Genomic DNA, 25,032 nt, shown 5'->3' with positions numbered 1-25,032 from the left:
CACGCAGGAAAGAAAGGACCCTTAACTTCACTGTACACCGTCGGCACAGCGCGGCAATGCTTTCCTTCGGGATGAAAACAATGGCGATAATTATGGTCATAATCAAGCTTATTTGGCAACAGTGTCTCTTAATGTGCGTTTACGCAAAACTAACTCTGGGCAGCAACCCGACACTGAATGATTAACAGACGTCCCAATGAGTTGCACTGCTGAAACAGAGGCGTTTTAACCTCTCAAATCAAAATGAACACAATGCGGATTAAACCACAAACTGCAGACGTCTCTTTGCCGTTACACACTTTCAGACTGACTTCACAGAAAGGATCCAATCCTCTCTCCTAACTCTCACCCAGGAAATGAGCTCGAACCACATCCAAGCTGCCATCCACAGCAGTGAACATTGTTGATACTGATGATGATGATGACGAGGACAATGATGATGATGACACTCAAGATGACGACGATGATGATAATGGTAGTAATGGCAATCGTGATGACATTGCGGAAAGATGGTGAGATGTTAACTACCTCGCCTGGTATGCAGGGGGTCGTGGGTTCAATCCCGACACTGACGCCTGCTGTATATTTGGAGTTTGCATGTCTCTCTCTCCCCGTGGTCGCGTGGATTTTTCTCCGGGGACTCAGGGTTTTCCCTCCGCATTTAGAAAACAACATGACGCGTTTAGAGTATTTGGCTGCTCTAAGTTTCCACGTGGTGATGATAAGCCACTTCAATGGGCTATCATTTGTGGCCAGCTCGCTTCTGAAACAAAAGAGCTACACATAGCTCAGTGGGGCCCTTACCTGGTAAAATAAAAAAAATAGTTTATAGTTTTAGTTTAGGGTGGGGCGCGTGGGTAGGTGGGTCGGGGGGGGGGGCCTCACCGCTTGCAGCCGGTGCCGCTGGCGATGTCGTAGAAGCCAGCCTCGCACTGCCGGCAGTCTCGCTCGGCCACGTGGGGCAGGCAGTCACACTGCCCCGTCACAGGGTTGCACGTGGCCTGCCCCTTCACCGTGCCGAGACGGAAGCAAGCGCAGGCTGCACGCACGCACGCACGCACGCACAAAGATGAAGAGACCCACCACCACCCCCCCCCCCCCCCCCCCACGTGTAGCCCTGAACAGACTGCCGAGGCAAGTGCCGATAGCGAGTGGCACCGACGGAGGCTGGCACGGCACGCGAGGGGTTGGGGGTGGCCAGCGCACAGCCTTTGTCTCCCGAGTGGCGATGTTTGCACAGCCGCACCAGGTACCTATTTGAGGCCGTGTTGACCTAGGGTAGGCCCCAGCACTGATGTTGCCTACTTACTCGGTGCGTCGGTTACAACGACAGTTTGTGGCACGCACTGCCAGCGGCAGAGCTGCGTCAACTTCCAACTGTGTTCGTCTCCGGCATCAGCCTGCCTACCTCTGGCAGTGCGGTTGAATTAAACATCCCATTTGACTGCCGCGCGACGAACACTGCACTGCATATGCAGGACAGGCGTGAGTGAGGGCGCTTCCCCCCTATTGCGTGGGCCCGAAGACAAGCGTGGTACCCACTTCCGTGGGCCACTCTCTGGCTCCTTAACGCCGCGGCGTCTCGGAGCGCCTCACCGCGGGCAGCCGTCTCCCGCGCGGCGTTAATTCCGTTGGCGGGGGCGGGCGACGAGATCGCTCCGGCACCGGCCACGCGAAGGGAGAGAGAAAGAGAGGCGGGGGGGGAGGGGGGGGGGCACGGACTCACGCTTGCACTTGTCGGGCAGCGGCGAGCGGGCGTCGCCGTAGAATCCGTCGAGGCAGCGGTCGCAGTAGAAGCCGCCCGTGTTGTAGATGCACTTGAGGCACTCGCCGGTGCGCCGGTCGCAGTTCCCCACCGCGTTGGGGTCGATGTTCTCCGTGCACTCGCACTTGCGGCACGGCCGCGAGGGCCCCTCCTGGCCCGTGGGGTCGCCGAAATAGCCGTCGTCGCACAGCTCGCAGCGCTTGCCTGCACCCGGGGGCGGTGACGACACGATTCGAGATTTGGTCATTAAAAAAAAACAAAATCTTTGCTCGGGGTGCTTTCCATCGTCTCGATTTTACACCTTTTTTTTTCCTCTCCACACCCCCCGCCCAGCCCCACGAAATAAACGTCGAAGCGAGATGCACGAATCACGAGCCCATGCATCGTAAATACTGCACTCAATTTCTCATGCGTGTATCACGAGTGTACTAATCAATTTTAATCAATGACCCAGTGTATTGTTACACGCCTAGAGATAAGCCCCCTGCTGCTCCTTCTTCTTTCGTACGGCTGCTGATGTAGATACAGAGCGACAACGACAATGTCACAATCAGGTGCTCGTCGTGCCAGATAAGCCCCTGCTAAATTCAATTAAGCGATGGATGTCCCAGACACAGAGAGTGTGAAAGCGACAACAGAGTGTATGTGTGTACGCACCGTACGCAGCCAACCGTGCTAATCGGGAAGTGCGATCAGCATGCAGCAGAAAGCAGATCACATAATTACTCATTAACAGTCGCTTACATTCTGAGCTTCTCTAAGACCCGCTTTGGGAATGACGCTGTGCTGCACGGTTGCCTAGAGGGGGTATGGTTCCATAAACAGCCGCCGTACGACCCGAGAAGCAGGATGGAGCGGGCGACGGCAGCACGAGGTGGAGGAGGGGGCGGCGGCAGGGTGTCACACCACGTGGTGCAAAAAAATAAGAATTAAGCTTTACCCTCTCCCGCAACATAAAAGGAGCCGTTCAGATGTTCAAACGCCATTGACCCCACGTACTTGTGGCAAAACATAGCAAACGAACGTGCTCTGATAATGTATGCATTGTCTTTGAAACCGACTGGCCTGTACCGGAGACAGCCTTCATCATGGACATGGAGCGACCAACGGCGGGAAGCGGTGGAGGGGGGGGGGGGGGGTGTGGTGGGTGGAGAGGGGGGGGGGGGAAACCTCCCCATGCGTGCTCACCGGTGGTGCCCTCAGGGCAGCTGGTGCACACCACCTCGCCCGCGCGCGGCTCGATGGCGCAGGAGCTGCCCGAGGGGCAGGGGCAGACGGCACAGTCGTCGCCGCTGCCCTGCGTGGCGTCGCCGTAGAAGCCGTCCCGGCACCGCTCGCAGCTGCGGCCCGCCGTGTTGTGCTCGCAGCGGCACTCGCCTGCGCCGCGCGCCGCGGGTCGCGAGCGTTAGCGATCCGTTTGGCCACAGCGGCGTTAGCGCGGTGAACGTCATAACGAGCCGTCGCTAGTCGCGAGCGAGTTGTCCTGTGAGAAGGCGAGTGGAGCGGTTGGGTGGCGGTGACCTACACTAAGATGAGGCCCACTGAGCAATGAGGCTCTTATTTCAGAAGTGACCTGGCCACAAATGATAGCTCAACGCAGTGGCTTACAACGTGGAAATGTATAGCAGCCAAATACTCTAAAGCAGGGGGTCGGGAACCTTTTTGGCTGAGAGAGCCATGAAAGCCACATATTTTAAAATAAATTTCCGTGAGAGCCATATCATATTTTTTTAACACTGAATACAACTAAAGAAATGTCAGCTAAGATTTATTCGTGAGCCAGATGCAGTCATCAAAAGAGCCACATCTGGCTCGCGAGCCATAGGTTGCCGACCCCTGCTCTAAAGGAATGATTATTTTAAATGTGGAGGGAAAAGCAGAGGACCCGGTAGAAAAATCCAAGCGACCACAAGGAGAACATGCAAACTCCAAATATACAGGCGTCAAGGTCGAGATCAAACCCACGACTTACTGCATACCAGGCGAGGCAGGAAACATCTCACCATCGCAAGATGTTATCATCTCTCTCGGTGGGCCCCCGAGTACATTGGTGGGGAAAGGCTACATCTGCACGACTGGAACCAATTTGTCCGCTGGAATGATCGTTGTAAAGTTTATTGGCTGTCGGTAGCACGCGGCCAGGCAGAGCCGTGCACCTGTTTGGCAAAATTACGTCAAAGAACGGAGTGAGGAGGAGTGGAGACAGATCAGTTGGGTGAAGAAGAAGAAGAGCAGATAAAACAGAACTTGGAAGGCAGTGAAGTCTTGAGGAAGCAACAGTCACAAAGACAAAGGATCGTGTGAACTGCCAGCAAAGATCGGGGGGGTCCCGTCACGATTACCGGTCTCCGGGTGGCAGGTGGCACTGTGGCCGTGGCAGGCACACGGCACGCAGCTGCTGAAGGGCCCCCTGCTGGGCTCCTCCCGGGTGAAACCGGGTGCGCACGACTCGCAGAACTGGCCCTGGTACGCAGGCGGGCAAGAGCAGCGCTCCACCCACGGTGCAGGGGTCCCAGGCCCCCGCCGTGCGCTCGTCAGCGAAATGCCCTGCAGGTGGCCCGCGTCTGCGCGCCACGCGGACCGGAGAAACGGCAGCACAAGGGGGACGGTTTTTGATTTTTCTTTCGTTTCTTTTAATCCCTCTAAACCCAAGATGCACCATGTGCGTGGAAGAATAACGGCGTCCACGGGCCAGTTCTTCGCCTGGGAAAATGTTCGCAGAGTCTCAAGATAAAACATTTTTTCAGGAGAGGGTCCTGCATCGGCGTCGTTTTGTATGTAGACAAAAGACGGAAAAATAATATGTACAGTAGCCAACCAAAAAAACGTACTTGCTCTACTGCACCACTTCGTTGCACAGCGGGCAGTTTCCTAACGTACACCGTAGCTCTAATCCAGGGCTTAATTACCCGCAAAAACAATTGAAGTAGGCATGTCACTCATAGCCACTGCCATAGCGATATGTATACTGGATGTGGTGTGCCGGGTCCAGAAATATGATTTTGTGTCTCTGACACAGACCCGGCTGGAATGAGGGACCATCCCTGCCACCCAATTCATAGAATTTTGGGCACGGCCCACCAAATACAAAACACATGCAAAGCATGCAAACGGAAAAGACAAAATGCCCTATTTTTGCACCGCCTTAGAGAGACAGTAAACCCTCTCTATCCGCAAGGGGTTACGTTCTTGAAAATGTTCACGAATGCAGAATTTTCCGAAAGACCAACAGACACGGGGAATGCAGCGGAGGGATTAATGTTTTTGTCACGTCAGGACTCACTCTGGGCGTTGTAGGTGCCGCGAATTTTGATGGACGTGAGATTAGACAGGAGGCGCTGGAACTCTGTGGTGGTCAGCTGTGGACGCCATGGGTACTCGGCAACCTCGTGCAGCCTGAACACACAATATAAACACCACACACAGAGATCCCATTGGATGGCATAGCATGACCTGCATACATAAATCACCACTCCTGTGACTTCATATCATAAAGGCCAGAAGTGCATGGCTTCTGTGTTGAAAAACAATGCACCTAATATGATGTGTTGTAATGGCCAGTAAAATATTATTCCATCAGGCAATACCATACATTGACCCTGGAGCACCACTTAGTAAGAATTTGATAGATTTAACCAAATGAGTCTTAACGAGTTTCAAGACTTATTTTTGTTATGGATTGTGTCATTTAGTTGTCAATATCTCAACTCCTTCCTCCCACATCTTCCTTAGCCCTGCCTCTTGGTCTTCTTTGCTTTGTCCACAACTCAAAAAGCACCAACCGATGCCTCATGCCACCGTCCAACTTCAGTCTCTCCTGCCCTAAGCGTTTCAGCAATCGTCACTCTCGGACCACATTCCTGAAGCGGTTCTTCCTCGCCCACCTCACGTTGCTACGATCCTACGGAGATTTCCGCTTGCAATCTACTCTCCTCTCTCTCTCTCCCACGGGCGGGCCCTAAATCCTCGCCGAATGTAATTTCTAGACCGCCGGTAGAGTGGAGCTGGTAGCGCGTGTCTGGTATGCACTGCCCATAGCGAGAGGTACGCTGGATGTGGGGTGTGCCATGCTTGCCGAAATTCTTTGGACAGATCTATCTAAAATTGAGCCCAGCCTTGCATCTCCCCCAGGATTGACGGGTCACACGCCGTCAAACAGAGATACAACCCCACAGCGTCAGGAGGGCTGAAAGGGGCTGAAAGGGGCTCAGCACCCCCCCCCCCCCCCCATCTAAATAATTTTGAATAAAAATTTAAAATGTTGGTACAAAACATACACCGGAGCCAAAAGCTATAGCAGAATGCATGACAAAGACAGATCGTCTCATCACTCCTACCGCGTAGGGTTTAACATTTGCCTTAAGTTAATTTGACGTTGAATGTGGCAACATTCCCCGCCCCCCCCCCCCACCACACCTCGTTTAAACAGAGGTCACGACGAGGCAGGGCTGTAGGCGTGGCGATGCGGCGGCAGAGGGACTCACAGGAAGTGGTAGGTCTGGACTTCCTCGGTGGGGTAGGAGTTCCCCTGCGCGATGAGTGGAACCGACACGCGCAGCTCCGCACCCTCGAGCACTAGGTCCTCGGCCGAGAGGCGCACGTCACGGTTGTCCACGCGGAACTTGAACGTCAGGTTCTGGCCGTAGCTCAGGAGCTGGTTCCCCAGGAATTTGTCTGCAGAACAAAAATTTGGATAATGACCATGACGACGATGATGACGATGATGACGACGATGATAGCAAAAATTCCGACAGGGTCGTCACATTGTAAGCCATTAATTACTACAGGGACGCTAAACAAAAAACGAAAACATTGAACATCGTTGGGGCCAATGAGAAATTGAGTTTGTGTCACTTGTGGCTATTGACGAGGCGAGTTTTGAGCCACGGCAGTGAGTCGGCGGCTCGGACGTGAGGTGCCAAGGGACTGTTCCAGGCACAGGAGGCCGGCGATGTGAAAGTTGCGGTCGCAAAACATTCATTTGATGGGAACACGCAGCTCACCGGATTCATGGCAGGGTGTTGAGCAACATGAATCAGTTTACTGTGCTAGTGCATCAGTTGCCTGCCACCGATTCGAACTGCCCCTGGGAAATAACGAAGGCCTATTTTATCGGTTAGTGACAGCCAAATGTATCAAATTGTCAAGCTGTATTTTGACACAAATAAAACCAGACAGGGTGGCGCCATTGATGCTGTCGTGCAACTGCAGGCCGGGTTGCAGAGTAGCAACAACTCTTTCCCTGATGATTTTGTTCTTGAGTTGAAAACGGAATGACAGACGGACGGACATCTTTCAACACATCAATAGTAGTAGGATAAATACGATTTGAAAAGTATCACAATTTGGCCATTCATCAATAATTTTTTGCTTTTTTTGTTTCGTTGCTTTTGGCGGCGTTTAGTTTGTTGTCCTTCCCCCCCTCGCACCTACGGACGATTAGCACGATTGGCTACGTATAGTGCGAAAGAAGTTCAACATGCAAATACATACATAGCTGTCTCTTTAGCGAGCAATCACAACCAACCAATGGTTCAATTAAACCAAGCTCTGCTAATCCGGTCACATCCTCTCAAAAAACAAACCTGCCAATTGGAAAGGCAGATTTATTTTGCATATTTTTGGTCTACTTCTGCTCATCCTTCTACTGCCGTTGGTTCCCGAGTCATAATGCAGTGTGGCAAAACATTTTTTCCATAAAATCGCTAAGTCATCTAACGGCCAAAGCTTTCAGTTCTTTCCGGGGGGGGGGGGCAGGGGGTACAGATGCACGAACGCACCGGCAGCCAGGAAGTAGATGGGATAGAAATCCTCCGAGGAGACGGAGAGCTCTCCCGTGGCGGAGTTCCACGTCAGCTGGAAGGCGTTGCCGTCGCGCTCCTCCGCAAGCCACCCGTCCTGACCTGGGCGGTAACAGAGGGCGGCCAACCGACCGACGATGACGTCAATAAAACACCAACGAAAGAACTTAATTCCATTTAGTGTTTTAAACAAAGCGCTATCCCGTCACAGCGCGTTGAGTAGCTTGCTCGATCCGACGACGCCGTTTGCACGAGACCATCCCAACGTAGCCGAGTCGGCCGATGGGGAGGGAGGGAGGGGGGTGAGGGATGGGGGAGGCAAGGGCCTACAACCCCTCGAATTACATTTTTAAGAGGAAACAATTTCGTTCCTCTAAGGTGTAACATCAACAGGAGGGGGGTTGGTAGAGAGCTTAGTAGCACGTGTTTTTAGACAGTCGACAGATGGTTATTGTTACTGAACGGGAAGGTGTTTGGTGTTGCTTCCAAAGTTGTTTCATTAAAACTAATTCATGGTTTAGTTACTTATTGTCAGGAGACCATCCCGAGTGTAATGACTTTAAAACTACTTATAACAGAGGCAATAACGGTAAAATCAGCTGGTTAAAATGTGTGTATCTAATTAAATTTTATATTTATAGAGCGCTTTCACTCAAGGCGCTTGACATGACAGATCACAATGATTTTGGTGGCAGAGGCATGTAAGTATTGAGGAATGAATTGCTTTTAAATGATGAATACAACTCATTAAGTAATCAATAACTGTATAACATGACAGCTTCTTCGGTCATTATTTTCCTAAAATAATTATTTTCCTAAGATAATAATTATTTTCCTAACATAATGGCATTGAGATACTCTAGAAATCAGTTACAGACTTGCACACCGGAAGACCTTTGCAGACGATCACTGATGCAGATATATATTTTTTTATTAACGGCACAATAAAAAAATTAATTGACTGACATGTCACAACCGTATTTAGCATTACCAATTGGTAAAGATGACCCCCTATTATCTTCATCCCTTTGCCAAGCCACTGCTTCACCATACTGGTCAATGCGGGTTAAAATAATAGGGTGGCCTCTGGACTGGTACAGATATCACTTGCCACCGATGGTAGGCATGACAGCGAATCAAAATCAGGCTACCGGGTTTATAATGCACATCGCGCTAAACACCGCACCACCTCTCTCCCCAAGGCTCAATTCAGAGGGCTCAAGTTACACCGATGCAACTTCCGACAGCTCGTTACCTCCTGCTATAAGCAGGTGAAAGGTGCAGCCCTGACATTTCTTGTTTACGCCACTTGCTGGCAGAATGGCAGCCGCTCGAGCGAGCTCCAGAGAGCTCCCTTACTCGAGGGGATTTTTACTCTTTACAAACTGACCAGATGTCCTAACATTTACCCACACTTTACCCCACCGCGGCCAATCTGCCGATTGACTTATGAAGTATCCAATTTATGCCACCGGGTGGGCAGAGGCGAGGAAATTGAAGAAACCTGCTCCGCCGTTTCAACTGCCGCGTCGGGAGATCTAAATCCGAAACGGCGGCCTCTGGATCGCGAGACCCAGGGTGCCGACCCGTTTTCACCAAGGTGGCATCGAATCCCTCCTCCTGCCCCGCATCAGCCATGAAAGTCGTGGCACGAGGCTGGGTGTGCTCACCGGCGCGGAAGTCGGAGGAGATGGTGTGGACAGCGTGATCCTGGGCGCTGGAGCACACTGACGAGTGCCCGTAGCAGAAGCACGCCGTGCAGCCCTTGCGGTTCAGCGCGTTGAGGTTAAAGAAGCCAGGCTTGCAGCTGGGAAGGCAGGGGGGACACAAGCGTGCCGGATTGGCTCACGTTAAAAATCGCAGCTCGCCAACGGTGACATTGGTAAGCATTCTCGAATTTACTGCAGTGTAAAGTTAACGTAAACATTTCCGTTCATTGACGTTTCGTTCATTTATTAATTGTTGTAGTTGTATTATTGGGTCTTTCGGTAAAGTCACGTAGATAGGTTTGTCATTTTCCTTGAACCTATCTACATGACTTTACCGAAAGACCCAAGAATATGAATTCCTACAGTCACAAAAGCTTTAAGTCAATGTTGTAGTTGTTTACCTCTGGCTTTTGACACTCTTCCACCAAGACTCATCAACTAATCTCTTGAGTGGTCAAATCAAGGGATTTCGGAGGACGTTTGCCATCTCATCCAATTCATTGCGACAGTTTTACTAGACACTGGCAACCAAGGAAATCCAGGAATCGAATCAAATGGGGGGCGAGGTCCTTTGCCCACCAGTGAGAAGTTACAGGCTGATGGCAACAACAACAACAACAAACGGTGGAACAACGACGTTCGTCTGCAGCCGACACCGGCCCAGCAACCGATGCCGCTCGGAGGAGGCCGGGGACAGGCGCCGAGCGCGCGCGAGTGGTGGGCTTGCGCCCCTGCCGCTGCGCGCCGTCACCTGTCGCAGTTGTAGCCCTCCACGTTGTCCTTGCACACACAGCGCCCGGTGTCGGGCTGGCAGTCCTCCAGGGTGCCCGCCGGGTTGCACGTGCATGGCCTGCGTTGCGCGCACGAACAGCGAGCCAGCGTTCTCCCGAAAGTCCGCCGAGACGCGTCTGGTATAGGCGTACGCGTTGTGATGGCCGGGGATCACGCTTGTGACCCCCCTCAGTATCCTTCGGTTAGGCTATAAGTTCACAGTTACGTATAATTTAAGCCAACTACAAAAATACATATCAAACGTAAAAACGTATTTTTAAATATAAGGACCACCCGAATTCGTATGGTATAGTATGGCCACGTCATTACCTGCTTTAGTCAGGGACAGTTCTGGTTTCCAGAAAGGCCGGGTGTCCCCTGCATGAAGTGTTTGCCAAATTATCCGATTTTTTTTTCCCCAGCTGAAATGTTCGTGGCCAACAAAACAGGTGGGGGTGTCCTCTATCACAGCTCCCTTTTCTTACATTCGGAAGTTGTCCCCCCCCCCCACCCGTGGCGAAGCATGGCTAGCATTGGCCCTGGTGCAATTAATAAAATGGGCCCCTCCCCACCGCTGTCTCATTTACCACCCCTCCCCCCCCCCCTTCTTCTTAGCCCAGCGCCTGCGCTCCTGATGCAGTAGCAGCACCACCTGCAAGCTCAACAGCAACGCGCCACTGGTCCCCCCCCACCCCTCCACGAGCAAACCGTGTGCTCCGCGTTCACCGCGTCTCACCTGCATCCGGCCTCGTCCATGGAGTGGAAGCCCGGCAAGCACTGGTCGCACCGCTCGCCCATCACGCCTTGCTTGCAGCTGCAGCGGCCCTGCTCGTCGCACTGCCGGCTGTACGAGCCTGCGGCGGCGGCAGCGACGGCGACGTGCACATTAAATGGAATCCGCTCTTCTCGCGAGTGGAAATTAAAATAGAGGACCCGGTGTGCGATCGGGGAAACGCCGACCAGGCCATCGACAACGTAGGAGTGAATCGCCGTGAAACTCGAAATATTCTACGGGAGGCACTGAGGCAATCAACCACACGTGCACCTACTAAATCTGGACAGACTTGTAATTCACAATTCATTGATTCTCAAAAGCCATTTTTAGTATGGTTCTGCAGTGGTATGTTTGGCCAATTCCATTCACGATCGTTTGGGTTCAAATTGGAATGATTTTCAGCCCCGCTTAACGTCCGACACCAAACAAAATTGGGCACAAATGCAACATAACTTGATTACTTTGGTTAGCACCCCACTGCCTCCGTCGTTACTATTGCCACGACGATGGATGTTTCAGTGTTGCGGATGCCAACGATGATGATGCCCACGACGCCGATGAACCACCGCCTCCGTTCGCTGCCTTACCCACGGGGTTGCAGTTGCAGGGGAGGCAGTGCTCGCTGGCGCTCCTCCGGTAGAAGTTCTCGAGGCACCGCTCGCAGGTCTTTCCGTCCGTGTTGTCCCTGCAGTTGGTGCAGTGTCCGCCGTGGCCCGTGGCGCGGTACAGCTCGGGATCGAAGTAGCACTCGTCCGCGCGGCCATTACAGTCACACACTGCACGGGGGGGGGGGGGGGGGAACCATGAGCACTCCGTCGTGAGAAGACGATACACATACGTGTCGGGATAATAATAATCGTCACCATGATAAACATAGTAAGACACAACAAAATCTACTGTGCGGATATTTCACGAATCGGACGCATTGTTCGATCGAAAGCGCAGACGCGCGGTGCCAGGGCTCAAAGTTCCTCATGCGTCAGCCTGACCAGGTGAGAGCTTGGACAGGTAAGAGATGTGGGCTGTCGCTTAAAGGTGGACGGCGCTTTGACGCTGCGAATGTGCGGCGGGAGAGAACTCCAGGGATGCTGCCACGGTGTAACGGTTAACGCGCTGGATTTGTGATCTAGAGGTCACCAGACTTCATCTCGCGGAGTGGGCAGTCGAAGCAAAAATGGGAACATTTGTTTATAAATGCCCGCGAGTCTCTGAACGCTGCACTCCCAGCGCCCTGATCCCCAATACAGAGAGAGCTCGTGCGGAAGAGCGCAGCCTGCTGAGATAAATACTGCGAGCACAATTGGGCTCCCGGCAACAAGGCCTGTGGAAATGAGGGATTATGGGCCTTTACGGAATACAAGAGGTGCGTGAACAATACCCATCGGTCACTCCGCGCAGCGACCACGCCGAAGACTGTCCCACGTCAATACGTGAGAGAGTATCAAACGTATTGCCGCTAGGGTTATGAATTATATCTTGTATCTCGTTGTGTTTTTTTATTTATAATCGGCTATCGTAAAGGACTCCGTAACAGCACTACAATCATGCGGTTTAATGGGCAACCCACATGAAGATAAACAGAAGAGACAGAAACGGAGAATTGCTGCCTGCCACATCGAGTCTTAATGGTCTCTGCTGAGCGAATGTAATAGAAAAAAACAATCTACACAAAGCATTTATGCAGGTAGGGTACCTCCTCACTCCAGGAATGCTTTCGAGTTCCCCGGTCACCCAAACCAAACCTGTTATTTACCACGGTCCCCGACGCCGCTCAACTCCGCGGCAGATGAACGACAAGTTTCAACTTAAATCTCTCTGCGGGCCGGGACTCCGCACAGCGGCGTAACGCTGCGTCGCCTCGGCGAGGCAAAAAAAACGCGGAACGTTTACCTTGCCGCATTCCTCCCTCGCGGCAGATAATGCCGTCGCCCCGGCAGCGGAATGCCGAGCCGAACACGAACGCAACGAGGGCCGGGCTCAGGATCCACCCGCGTGGGCCCATGGCGGTCGCCGCGGGGCCCCGCGCTATACCGCCCGCGTACGCCTATCGGAGGCCCGCCCGCGTACACCTATCGGAGGCCCGCCCGCGTACGCGCATCGGAGGCCCGCCCGCGTACACCTATCGGAGGCCCGCCCGCGTACGCGCATCGGAGGCCCGCCCGCGTACACCTATCGGAGGCCCGCCCGCGTACGCCTATCGGAGGCCCGCCCGCGTACACCTATCGGAGGCCCGCCCGCGTACGCCTATCGGAGGCCCGCCCGCGTACGCGTATCGGAGGCTCGCGGGAGGAGAGGGGGTGGGGGAGGTGACCCCCGAGTGCGTTGGCCGCCGGTCAACGGGAGGCAGCCATGTGTGGCGTAAGCCAGTGCCTGGGAAACGCGTCGAGGCGCGCATGAGCGCGCGGACGGACGCGCGCCGCCTATGCAGACGGCGGGATTAGGGCTTCGCGCGGTTCCATCCTTTATTTATTTGCCCATTCAGATAAAGCAGGAGGGCCGACGGCGCCACGGGCCGTCCCGTCCCCACAAAAACAATTTGTTTTCGCTTGTTTATGTTTTATGACTTGACCCCATAATACTGACAACAAAGAGGCAGATCTTTCAAACTCTTCCCGTTAAAACTACTTAGAGGGTGCTAAAAGCCGATCATGAGGCAATGAATGTTCAATAAATAAACCAGAAAAAAAAGGATAACATCTTTAATATGTGTATATGCGTGTGTGGGTGTGTATGTGTGGGTGCGTGTGTGTGTGTGCACAGAGAAAAACGCTCGTGACATCTGCTGCAATAGCTGGGGGGGGGGTGGAGATGTCTCAAAACAAACGTCCCAGAAATGTCTAAAATAAATAAAATAGCAATTGCGACCGCTCCAGGCGAAGATGTTGCTGATACGCGAGGCAGGGGGGCCAAGGTCTCCAGAAGAAACGTACGCTCGCACGCTCGTCGTCCCAGCCGCAGCCGCATCGTCATCACGGTTATCGTCGTCGTCGTCACGGTTATCGTCGTCATCGTCACGGTTATCGCCTACGTCGCGGTCATCATTGTCGCCATCGTCGTCACCACCGTCACCGTCGTCGCCGCCGCCGCCGCCATTGCGAGTGGCAACGCCGGCATCGTGCGGCAAGACGCGGCCCACCACTGCTCAGGGGTCCCTTTGCTCTTACGCAATTTGAACTTGTATAGCTCATCTAGTATGTTGTTGCACCTCCGATTAGCACGGTTGGCTACGTACGGTGCGAAAGAAGTTCAACATACACTCACCACAGTCTGGCAGCAGCAGATTGCACAGCAACAAGTTACGGTGTCCCACGAAGCCCATATCCTTGGCCTGCTAAGTGTACTCAATAATTTTCAAACTGACTTTTTTATTTTACTTTGCACAAGAGCGCAGAAGTGTGGTCACCACATCTACACCTCTATATAAGGAACGAAACAGTAAGACTTCTCCACAAATCTGGCTGTCGCCTGATGAAGCTAGTTGTAATTACTGGCAAAACGTCGTACGCAGATTGTAAATGTTGTGGCTTGGCTCTCCAACACACCGGTGTTGCTGTACGAGTAACGAATTGGCATGTTCTGTTTACGTGACGACCCTTACTAGTTGGCTGTGTCGGGTGGTGGCGGGTTTTAACGACACTTTTATATATTTACGTGATCTAACCCCAAAAAAACCTCTATAATGGATTATTTTACTGTGCTATTAGCTTTTTCCAAAACAACGTGGCCATAAATGATAGCTCAACAAAGTGGTTCATCACGTGGAAATTATGTATTTTATTTGTAGTCATCGGTTTACCTTTACTATACTTTGCACTTCTATCGTTTGTGTGTGTCGTTTGTTGTTGTAGCTTTCCTGAACCGCCCTTAGTTGACATCTGTGAAAAAGGGCTTCATATAGCTCATCGGATTTCTCCAGTATAAATAAAGATTCTGCAGCTCTCCTCGCTAAAAACACACCTAAAAATTAAACGCATCGATCTTCCTGATCACGCGATTATCGGTTTTAAAAAAAGAATCAGATTCCTTGGCCCCAAAATAATCTACATTCGGTTGTTTTATATCAATTACTTGGCATCCCAAATAACAGCGATGCTAAAATGATACCACTAATGTTGAAAGCATTTCGATTTCTGCAACGCATGGGGGGCGGGGCAGCCACGCTCATACACGTGATCGAATTTGAACCAACTAGTACAGTTTGTGTTGCTATTCGGTACTTACCCTATTAAATATTGCCTAGATTAACATAAGGGTTGTGCGAAGACAGGGAGACAGGGAGACCCCGAACAAGGCCAAAAAGGATTATTTGCAAATGTGGAAACGCATTTTTTCCCCTGACAGCCACCCGTCGGCTCACAGTCTTTCACAATCACGAGCAGCTCACCCTACGGCTGAGCCACCTGACCAGACTGAGATAATAAGCCAACGACGTAAGGCGTGTGGGGTTTTTTGGTCATTGGTGGCCTGGGCTGAGACCATCTAACCCACTACACATTTGAGGACGTGGGTTCATCACGGATGGCTCAAACCCAAATTCAAACCCCAAAAACTCAGCAGTGCCTAAGTCAATGTTCTGATCCCTGAGCCACACACCCGACACCGTGACATCAACGTATTATTTCTCATCAGTCAAGTCTAGAACGCACACGCATGTACGTAGCCAGTGCCGAGGGGAAAACGAAAAACGAAGAGCATTCTAGACAGCCACATAAAAACACATCTGAAAGCGCGCGATGCAGTGCCCACAAAACCACCAAATAGTTTGTTCTTTTGCGGAGAAGTGTGCCATTGTGAGCTTTCCGGGGCATCGTGACCCTTTAGAAATCTGTTCCCAGCAGGTGTGGCCGGGGCTGTGGCTGCGTACGGCAGCTGGGTGGGTGGGGGGTAGGTAAGAGGGGAGGGCGTCCCACTCACGCGTGCACTCGTTAGCGCTCTCTGAGGTGGCGCGGTGCCACGGCCGGTCGTTGTAGAGCGGCAGGCACTTCTCACAGTCGGCGCCCATCGTGTTGTGCCGGCACTTGCAGGCCAGCGCGCCCAGCTCGTTCTTCACGCACTCGCTGGCGTGCCCGTTGCATTTGCACCTGCCAGGCGCGGGCGGGCACGTGGTTTACTTTGCGAGCGACAACAATAATAGACGAATTGTCAAACGGAATGCTCGTTTTTTAATTCGTATATCACATTTAACAACAACAAAAAACTCGCTGAAACAAAGGTCATTGCCAACAGAAGGTTTAAGCACTGGATATTGGTGGTGACTAAACAATAAATGGAAGCAACCAAACATACAAAAAGGAGCCCCCATAACTACGACAGCCCTGGGGGCCCCTCCTCAAACTTCGCTTGGCCGTTTAGACACGACAGGATGTCCACGGAGCTAGAGAGACCTCTTTTTCAGAAGCGATCTGGCCATCACAAAACCAAGTGGCTTATCACGTGGAAATGTATAGCAGCCAAATACTCTGAATGCATGTCGATTCTAAATGTGGAGGGACCCACTAACCGCCCTCCCTATAACCCATCCCTATTCACCATATCACTTTTAATTACCCTAATTGTACCGCTCATAACCCTTGTAAAGCACCTTGGATAAAAGCGCTATATAAATATACGATAAGAAAGATTGAAAACAGGAGGGCCCGGAGAAAAATCCACACGACCACCAGGGAGAGACACACGCAAACTACAAATATACAGCAGGCGTCAGGGATCGAACCCACGAGACCTCCTGCATACCAGGCGAGGTAGTTAACATTTCTCCACCGTGACGGGACAACAGCCACCTCTCGATTGGGATGGTACGAACCTGCCGCCGACAGCGAAGTCGGAGATGGCGTAGTAGTAGGATCGCAGCACTTTGTGGTCGTTGAACACCTCGTCCCCGAACGTGTTGAGGCGGTTGAGGGTCACGCGGATTTCCGTGGACGTCACCCAGTCCTGCGGCGGGCAAGACGACGAGGCGCGGTCACAAGGCCGTGTGCGATCGCACGAGCCTCGGCCGTCTATCCAGCAGCGGCATCGCACGGCTTGCCCACGTCTTGCAAGCGGCGCGGCGCGATAGAATGAATGCCGGCGTGGAGAATAGGGCTGCCACCTTCTGGAGGTCCTTTACACACCGGTCACTTATCAGTATCTCACGACGCTGGAGGAGGTGAGGAACTGAAACGTAAATGCAGCGTTGTCTTGAGCGGCGTATTATTACACCAATCGACAAAAAAACTGAAGTTTTAAATGTCACAGGAATAATATGCTGTACAGTATTTCCCAAGATAACTATCTAAAAAAAAGATGATCCTGGGAAAACCAAAACAGGTGACAACTTCAGTAAGGGGGAGGGGGGATGTGTTAAAATTATAAACAGTTCCCAAGTTGGCAATATTTCAGTTCAGTACCCAATAAGTGTGACGAAGATACTTGTAGTGGTAGATAAATATTGTTTGAGGGCCATTTCAAAGTGGTATCAAATTAAGTATTAGGCCGTTGTTGGCCAACGGGGGACTGTAGGTTAATTACCTCTCCATTAACATTTAAAATCCTCGCATGAATATGAAAAAATATATAAAAAGTACTACTATCCACGTAAAAACGAATATAACGGATAGTCTATTAACCTATGGTCTTTCCGGAGCATGTCACGTTCAATTCGTAAATTTAAAGTAGCGTCTACACTCGTGATAAACGTGTAGAAAATGGAAATAACAGAGTCGCAAACTTTATTTAGACTGAAGGAATCCGATGAGCTATGAAGCTCTTCTTCACACATGTCCAGTGCACGTACACGGGTATGGATCGGTCGGTCTGGCAATGACAAGTGGCCTTGGTAAGTGGCCACTATATACGTGCACGCGTTTACACCGTGCAATTAACGTGAAAGCAAAAGGTAAGAACCGATGACACCAGATAAAAATCTGTCGCTCTTACAAGAAGCGTGAATCATCGCACGCCAACGGATAACCTCACAGCATCGACAGCGGCGCCGACACAAGCTGGCTTTCACTTTGAAGAGCCTCTTTTTTGTTTTTGGACACCAGATGGTCACGCACCGCATCGGCCTCTAGGTGACACGGTCCACGCGTGTGAGCAATGATCTGGTGAAAGCTCCGCGCGCGCGTGTGTGTATTAAAGGTGTGAAATAAAAACAGGAAGTTGGGTTGTGTCCCCATCGCGGAGATCTCTTCACGTTTCACCGAGCACAGCGTGACCGATAGGTGGCAGCCCAACCCTTTGTCCGGCCAGCACGAACAATTGCGATGTTCTTCATCACCTTCGGTTTTTTTTAATGACCGTCAGAAATTGAATGGAGATGCTTTTTGTTGCCGTTGTAAAAAAAATCAATTCCTATGTACGTTTGGCTACGTACGGTGCAAAAAAAAAGTCCAAGATAAACGCAACATATTTTCACGTACACTGCAATGGAATTCGGATTTGTGCAACGTGTAAATGCAACTGCATCTCATGACTCTGCGTAAAACAGCGGACCATGTTCATCACGGGCAAAAATGCTTATACCTTATTGTATAATTATATTTAACGTATACATTTAAGATGAGAGTCATTCGGCGGAGGAGAGAAGAGGACACAGTCTCGAGCCCTGGACTTGAACAAGGGGCAGGGGGGAGTCAAGAGCATGGACAGCTGGGGACAAATCGTTCCAAAGTACAGAGGCAGCAGAGGAGAAGCGAGCTCCCAATGAGCGAGGGAAGCATCGAGGGCAAGCGAGGAAGGAGCAGAGCGAGACAAGAGAGGAGAGAGGGAGGGAGGATTCTACGCGAGATCTTGACGATTCCGAGTGTGTCCTTGAAGTTGATCCAATGGCTCTATTGGAAGCCAGTGGAGGGAATTGGAATACTGCGGGGGAGATGTGATCACGATTCTGGGTGTGGAGTCTGGCAAACTGCAAGTTGCCTTGGGAGGTGACCACTATATATTTTCATGTGTTTTACAACGTGCTGCAAATAAAGAGAAACAACGACAGGGTTCGTCTCCCTCTGGCACAAGACCATGCCAAAGGTGTCTAGCCAATGTGGATGTTACCATGTGGTTATAAAAAGGGAGATCCACGTGCAGACTTGGAACACTGGTCTGTGGGACCCTTCACAGTGTAACATCACGATACAATTACAGGCGGGATGATCAAAGATTGACCAAAGCACTCAAGAATACAAAAAATAAAACAAAAAGGCAGATTTAAAAAAATTAAGCAAACCCTAGATGACGGGCCTTCATTCTAACGTAACTATTTTTCTGTTTCCGATGCCATAATTTTATTTTGTTATAACTGTTTATTACGAGTTTTTTTTCAAGGAGCCGATCAGAAACCATTAAAAAGATCTGAGGTAATTGGAAAAAAAGACTTGCAGAATGCACGTTAGTAGAAGTTAACGTGAATGAAAACCCCGACCAGGTATCGGGTTGCGCTATTTAAAAAAAATGTGCAGTCGTTGCGTTGCCAAGAGCACGCGAGCCACTTAATTCCAACGCCTGGCGATGAGCGACTCGGGTTCGTACGAGCTGCAGCGGCGACGACACACTACCTCATATTCTAATATTCTACCTCATATTCTTTGGTTCTTTCGGCAAAGTCACGTAGATGGAAAATAACAAAATAGAAAATATAAAAAAACCTCACATTTTCTATCTACGTGACTTTACAGAAAGAACCAAAGAATATGAATTCCTGCAGTCACGAAAGTTAAATCAAAATTTACACTCTACCTCGGCCTTACCGCGGTCACTGGCAGCCCACCCCCCCCCCCCTTGCTCTTATTATAGAATCCACCCATCGTGAACAAAATAACAAAGGGTGTCGATAGGGATATCACCATCATTGTCATCATTGTCATCAGCCATGGTCAAAATCCACTGGCCAAGGTGAGATTGTGGCCATGCAACCAACATTATGGACAACATCGTAATTCACGGAAGACTGTGCGCTCCTTCAAATGGAGGGGGAGACGAGCAAAACTACAAAACAATCTCTCCTGATGATGCCCTCTTGTCATGGCCAGTAGACCTCGGCCTTGGCCTTTAGTTCCTGAGCATATTTTGCTCCTGCCACACGCAATAAGAGAATAGAATCCACCGCTGGATGAAGGCCTCCCCAATCTGCCACCATCTCTCACGATCCTACGATGTAATAATCCACACAGCACCTGCGCACGAACCAATTTCATCATCACTCCGTAGAGGCTATCATCCATTAAATCAGATAATTAGAATTATATACAGCGGTAGTTTGAGCTACTTTGATGAAGCTGCACACACACACACTCGGTAGTAAAAAGATGTTATCGTAAGAGCGTCTGCCTTCATGTTAGTGACATACATTGTATTGAAATTTGAAAGAGTCCCCCAGGTGTTCGGCAACATGTCACGTGTGATAGTTTTGAATTCTTCCGTCATGCGCTCTTGAAGATCAAACAATTTATCTTCAACATAACCCCTGACCCTGGCAGTTGCCGCTTGCTGCAGAAGTTACGGTTATAGCCGAGTGGCCGCCACGATTCATACTGCGGGCGTATTGAGCAAAATTACGCGTCCGCCTGCTTCACTTGCGGACGATAAATATCCCGTGGTGTTATTAGAAGTTAAAAGATGCTGTGATGTTACATGCGAGAGTAGGCCGTGTGTGCCGGCTCACATTTTTTACAGACATGAAATGTTACGCGCAAGTTACTGCATTGGGTAAAACCTCCGAGCAATAACGCCCCCCCCACCTCCGCCACCCCAAGCTACCGCACACGACACTCGTCTGTGCTACGCCTTCGCGACTGCCTCGCGAGAACGGCGTGAGAATACCGAACGTCGCCGGTGACCCGACGCAGCCTAGCGAGTGAGAGAGCCGGGGGGGGGGGGGGGGGGCGGCACCTGCAGCACGGGGCTGTTGTCGAAGTTGTAGGCGCTGGGCCGCCCCTCCAGCGTGGAGAAGGCGACGTTCCCTCCCGTGAGCGGCGAGATGTCGCTGAACTCGTCGGTGCACAGCGGCGTCTGCTCGTTGTCTCCCGAGCGCAGGAAGCCGCGGTTGCGCTTGCCGTAGGTGGGCTCGCAGGAGCCGCTGTAGTACTGGTACGGCGTCCACGGGCCATCCATCGACGCGCGCTTGTAGATGGCGAAGCTCTCGGGCCGGCTCGTGTGGAACTTGAGGCGAACGTACGTGATGTCGAACGCCTTGCCTGCGCGACCGCGAGCGGAACGCCGCCATCAGTACGGAACACGGTGTGCGATGGTCGAACTCCGTGCCTTTCCCGCGCGCGAAAAACCACGTGCCACGATCAGAGAAACAAACTTCATCCCCACGAAACAAATCATGCTCCCTGAAGCGAACGTCGTGATGTCGAGCGGCTTGCCTGCACACGGAAAACGAAACGCACGCGGGCGTGCCGCGGCGGGCGCAACGTTATCCCCGGCGAAGCCAAACGATCCTTGCGAGATCTCGGAAGCCGAGCAGGGTTGAGCCTGGCTCGTGCTTGAATGGGAGGCTGCCAAGGGGTACTTAGGTGTCGTACGGTGTAGGCCAGGAGATGGTAATGTGGTCAAAAATTGCCAAATGTCTTTTTTTTAAATCGTCTTAAAATTATTTAATTGGACGAAACCATATTGGCAACATTGCCCCGTATTGGAAGACTATACCCATCTGTGAAAACTAGCCCCTTCTGTATAGCCTACGAATGGCAGGAATATCAAATGTAATACGGCAACCGATTTTTTTTGTAAGCCATATATTTGGATATTTTTGTGTTATCTATCGCTTTGTATGGGTATGTTTTGTGTGACCTGGCAAGGCTTTCCTGGGTAAATAAAAACGTAAATAATGGGCGTTGGTTGTTTTCTCGTAATTTACAGATTTATAGGGGACGTGCAAAGGAAATTCTGGCAGACTCGAATAGCATTTCTTGCATTTGTATGTATGTAGAATTTATTTCGCACCTTACGTAGCCAACTGTGCTAATCGTAAATATTTGTGCATTTTCTGTATTGAAGCAAACAACACGTGCAGTCTCTCATGGGCACTTACAACGGTGACGCTTTATGGACATTTCTATTCACGGACATAAAAAATCAACTCATACCCTTTTACAGAAAACATTGTACGGCACATTGCAGAGATGTTCGAAAAAATTAAAACGCAAACACCGTAGAGCAAGAGGACATTTCTGGTACTTTGAACCGAGTGTGGCAGTGTATTTTAGCAAAGTATCAAAATATTTTGTCGCTTCCCCCCCAAATGCAGAGTTATTTTCCGAAGTGTACTTATTATCCTTTAAAAAGCAGAGCACAAGTCAATGTTCCCAATCAAGGAGGATGAAAACAAATCCACCCATTGTCATACGCCAGACCAGCAAAAGCCATAATGACCTGTCATTACGATCATCGCCACAGTTAGCGTGGCAGGACGTCACACACCCAATCATCGCGCGTCGCTCGCATCCCTCGGCGGTGACGTCAGTGTGCATCCCCCCCCCTCCGAACCGCCGGGAATTCGATGGCAACAAACACGGAAGACGCACGGCACATTTCACTTGACGAGTTTGAGGTCATCGAGGCTTCTCACGAGTGGGGGGGGGGGGAGAGCGGATGTGTGCCACAGACTTCATGGACACGCCAGGGTTGATGGGGGGAGGGGGGGGGGAAGTGCTTTCCCTAAGGCACGGTTATTTTAAAATTATTATTCTTTATTCTGCACAAATAAACCTGATCACAAGGCTCTTTAATCCATGCACAGCGGCAGCTTCCCGGCCCTGGAGCTAACAGGATCTCTCTCTCGTTAATGCTCTCGGCATGCAAAGACGCCGGTGGATGAGATTCCCCCAGTGAATCCTGCGGTCCAGCCAAAGCTTCGAGAGCCAACTTCACCGTAAACCAATTCCAATACTTTTCCGTAAATGGTGAGAAAGTACCGTCGGTCCTTCGGCAGTGCCAAACTGTCCCCGCAGTGTACAAATTCACTACGTGCTGTTGAGGACCATCATGGGGAAACTGAAATATAAACATAACTCTGTCCTTAGACCGATGAACTAAAATAATATTTACATGTAAATGTGGATGGCGATGGTCACTTGTCATGCAAGGCATGATGGGAGGACTGATCCCATGGTAACAATGACGACTTCCACAATCAAGACATCCTACTTCTTGCTCTTATTTGTTTCCAGCCTGCACACCGCATCTTTGCGCCCAATGAGTTTCTCATCATTGACGGAAAGCGTTCAAATAGTTTGTTAACTTCACGCTGTAATGGCCCAGCTGGGTCCGTGACCCCCCCTCCCCATGCCCCCCCCCCCCCCCCCCCCAGTTTCTACAGGAATAATGATAAAACAACACCTGGCAACTGCACCTGAGCTCCATTTGGTCGTGTTTTCCTTGCTGCTCTGTGTGGGAACCGTGGTGTTTATTTGTAAAACAGCGGGAGAGTACACACCACAAACATGGCTACTAATCCCTACGGTGGATTCTAAAGGATGAACGGAGTAAAATGGTGGGGTGGGTGGGAGAGAATGTGGGCGGTGATGATGGGAGAGGGCTCCCGAGAGAATGGGCGAGTATAGAGTACAAACATGGGGGGAGAGTGGCTGGGTAAAGATTAAAACACAGAGAGGTTCGACAGGAGAGTTGTGGTGGCTGATTGCAGAGATTCTTTCGCACAATGCCTTAGTCATGGACTCTGACACTGCTTTTACAATCAACTAAAACAACAACAAAAAAATCCTCTCCAAGAGCAAAAAAGGAGGTTTTCGTTTAACAGAAGCCGAATTGTCAAAAACAGATGTTGCAGCACTAAACCTTTTCGAGGCTGGAAGATAAATGTCGGAAAAAAAACCACCAACATGCCTGCGCAATATTGGGCGGCGTTTTATGGCCACAGTTGAAGTGAACAGAAGCTTTTGGGGGGCGGGTTGGGGGGGGGGAACTCCTCCTTCTCCATGTGTCTCCTCTGAAAAGAAAAGTTGATTCTGCATCTGGCACGGAACTCTGCTGGCCTGGCGTGGGAGGGGGGGGCTTTCAATGCACAAACCCAGCACTCGAGAGATAAGTGCGTTTTAGACCCTGACATTCATCTATTTGAAACCTCTTTGAAATCGTTTTTTTCATTCATTCATTCATAAAACAAAGGTATAATTTTTTGCATTGCCAATCGACTGATGGATGGGGGACTTCCTCATACCTTGCAGGCCACAGAGGTTACGTGGTCATACTTCACCACACTGGTCAGTGCGGGTTTGTGAAGGAGGGGGAGCATATATGTGGGAGCGTGCTGTAAAACAATGTATTGTATTTTGCTGACCAGCACATATAGCACAGTGCCGCAGCAGCCTATGACAACCTGGTGTGCCATGGTGGTTATCCATCTAAGCAATATCCAGGGTCAACCTTTGCTTAGTTTTATGAGATCGGGTGCATTCTGGGTAATTTTGTCATTGGCATGCAGATAATTGCAGATCTAAAAAATCGTAATAATTCGCGTTAAAATGCAAAAAAACGCTCAGCGGAACACGGCAGTGTGCGTGACGTACGAGAATAAATTCCTTCTTGACGAAGCGAGCTTCGAGTGGGGGGGGGGGGGGATTGGAGAACCTTAACCTCACACACGCTCTCTGTGTTGATAAAACAATCCTATTTAGGGCATTCCTCTCAAGAAGCTGGAGAACCTCCAATTTGTACGGTTGGCTACATACGGTGCGAAAGAAGTTCAACGTACGTACATGCAGAGTGTCTGTATGGCGGAGGGGGGACACGATAACCGTGTAGCAGGGATAGCTAACCACTGCTAAAAAGCAGACTCCGTTTGAGAGGCCCGCAGGGCGTTGTGGGGTGGCATTATGGTGTCATTTCCTGCCGTAATGATGCCACAAAGTCGCACCCAGGTGTTTGATCAACGTGACCTCTCACGCCCACCCCCCACCAAACACGAGCAAATCATAGAAGTAAATAAAGAAGCCGAGGACAAAAGCATCCCTTTTGTTTACTGGAATCCCAGGGACAAGAGTTTGGAGGAAAGGAGGGGGTGGTGGTGAGATGCCAAGGCGGGATGGGCGAGCAACTCTTTGGGTGACCGCTTTGAAGCTTTTCCCCCCAAGGCACATTTAAACCAGACGCTGCAGATTGCCTCCGCTTCAAGGGCCCTCCGATTTCAGCGCAATCACCAAAATCCACCGATAAAAGGGCCTATCGACTTCAAATCTTTTGATCCCCACCAAGAAATGTGAACTCTCCGGC

At 50.8% G+C, this 25,032-nt stretch overlaps 1 protein-coding gene across 2 annotated transcripts in view; it reads right to left on the bottom strand.

Moving 5' to 3' along the window:
• Positions 1-25,032, bottom strand: part of LAMC1 (laminin subunit gamma 1) — a 111,640-nt gene that overhangs the window by 20,614 nt on the left and 65,994 nt on the right. For both annotated transcript variants that reach the window (XM_032958817.2, XM_032958816.2), the window contains exons 2-15: positions 20,686-20,990; positions 16,625-16,755; positions 15,736-15,902; positions 11,409-11,597; positions 10,783-10,900; positions 10,027-10,125; positions 9,237-9,373; positions 7,546-7,668; positions 6,250-6,439; positions 5,049-5,161; positions 4,108-4,329; positions 2,954-3,142; positions 1,727-1,969; positions 886-1,039 (exon numbers count right to left, since the gene is read on the bottom strand). In XM_032958817.2, the coding sequence (XP_032814708.2) occupies positions 886-1,039; positions 1,727-1,969; positions 2,954-3,142; positions 4,108-4,329; positions 5,049-5,161; positions 6,250-6,439; positions 7,546-7,668; positions 9,237-9,373; positions 10,027-10,125; positions 10,783-10,900; positions 11,409-11,597; positions 15,736-15,902; positions 16,625-16,755; positions 20,686-20,990 (2,380 nt within the window). The remainder of the gene's footprint in view (positions 1-885; positions 1,040-1,726; positions 1,970-2,953; positions 3,143-4,107; positions 4,330-5,048; positions 5,162-6,249; positions 6,440-7,545; positions 7,669-9,236; positions 9,374-10,026; positions 10,126-10,782; positions 10,901-11,408; positions 11,598-15,735; positions 15,903-16,624; positions 16,756-20,685; positions 20,991-25,032) is intronic.

Source organism: Petromyzon marinus, chromosome 22 (assembly GCF_048934315.1).
Source record: "Petromyzon marinus isolate PM22_M1 ecotype Great Lakes invasive population chromosome 22, UKy_Petmar_22M1.pri1.0, whole genome shotgun sequence".
Classification (NCBI taxonomy): Eukaryota; Metazoa; Chordata; class Hyperoartia; order Petromyzontiformes; family Petromyzontidae; genus Petromyzon; species Petromyzon marinus.
Note: the sequence above shows the minus strand (reverse complement) of the source record. Positions and strands in the feature narration are given on the sequence as shown.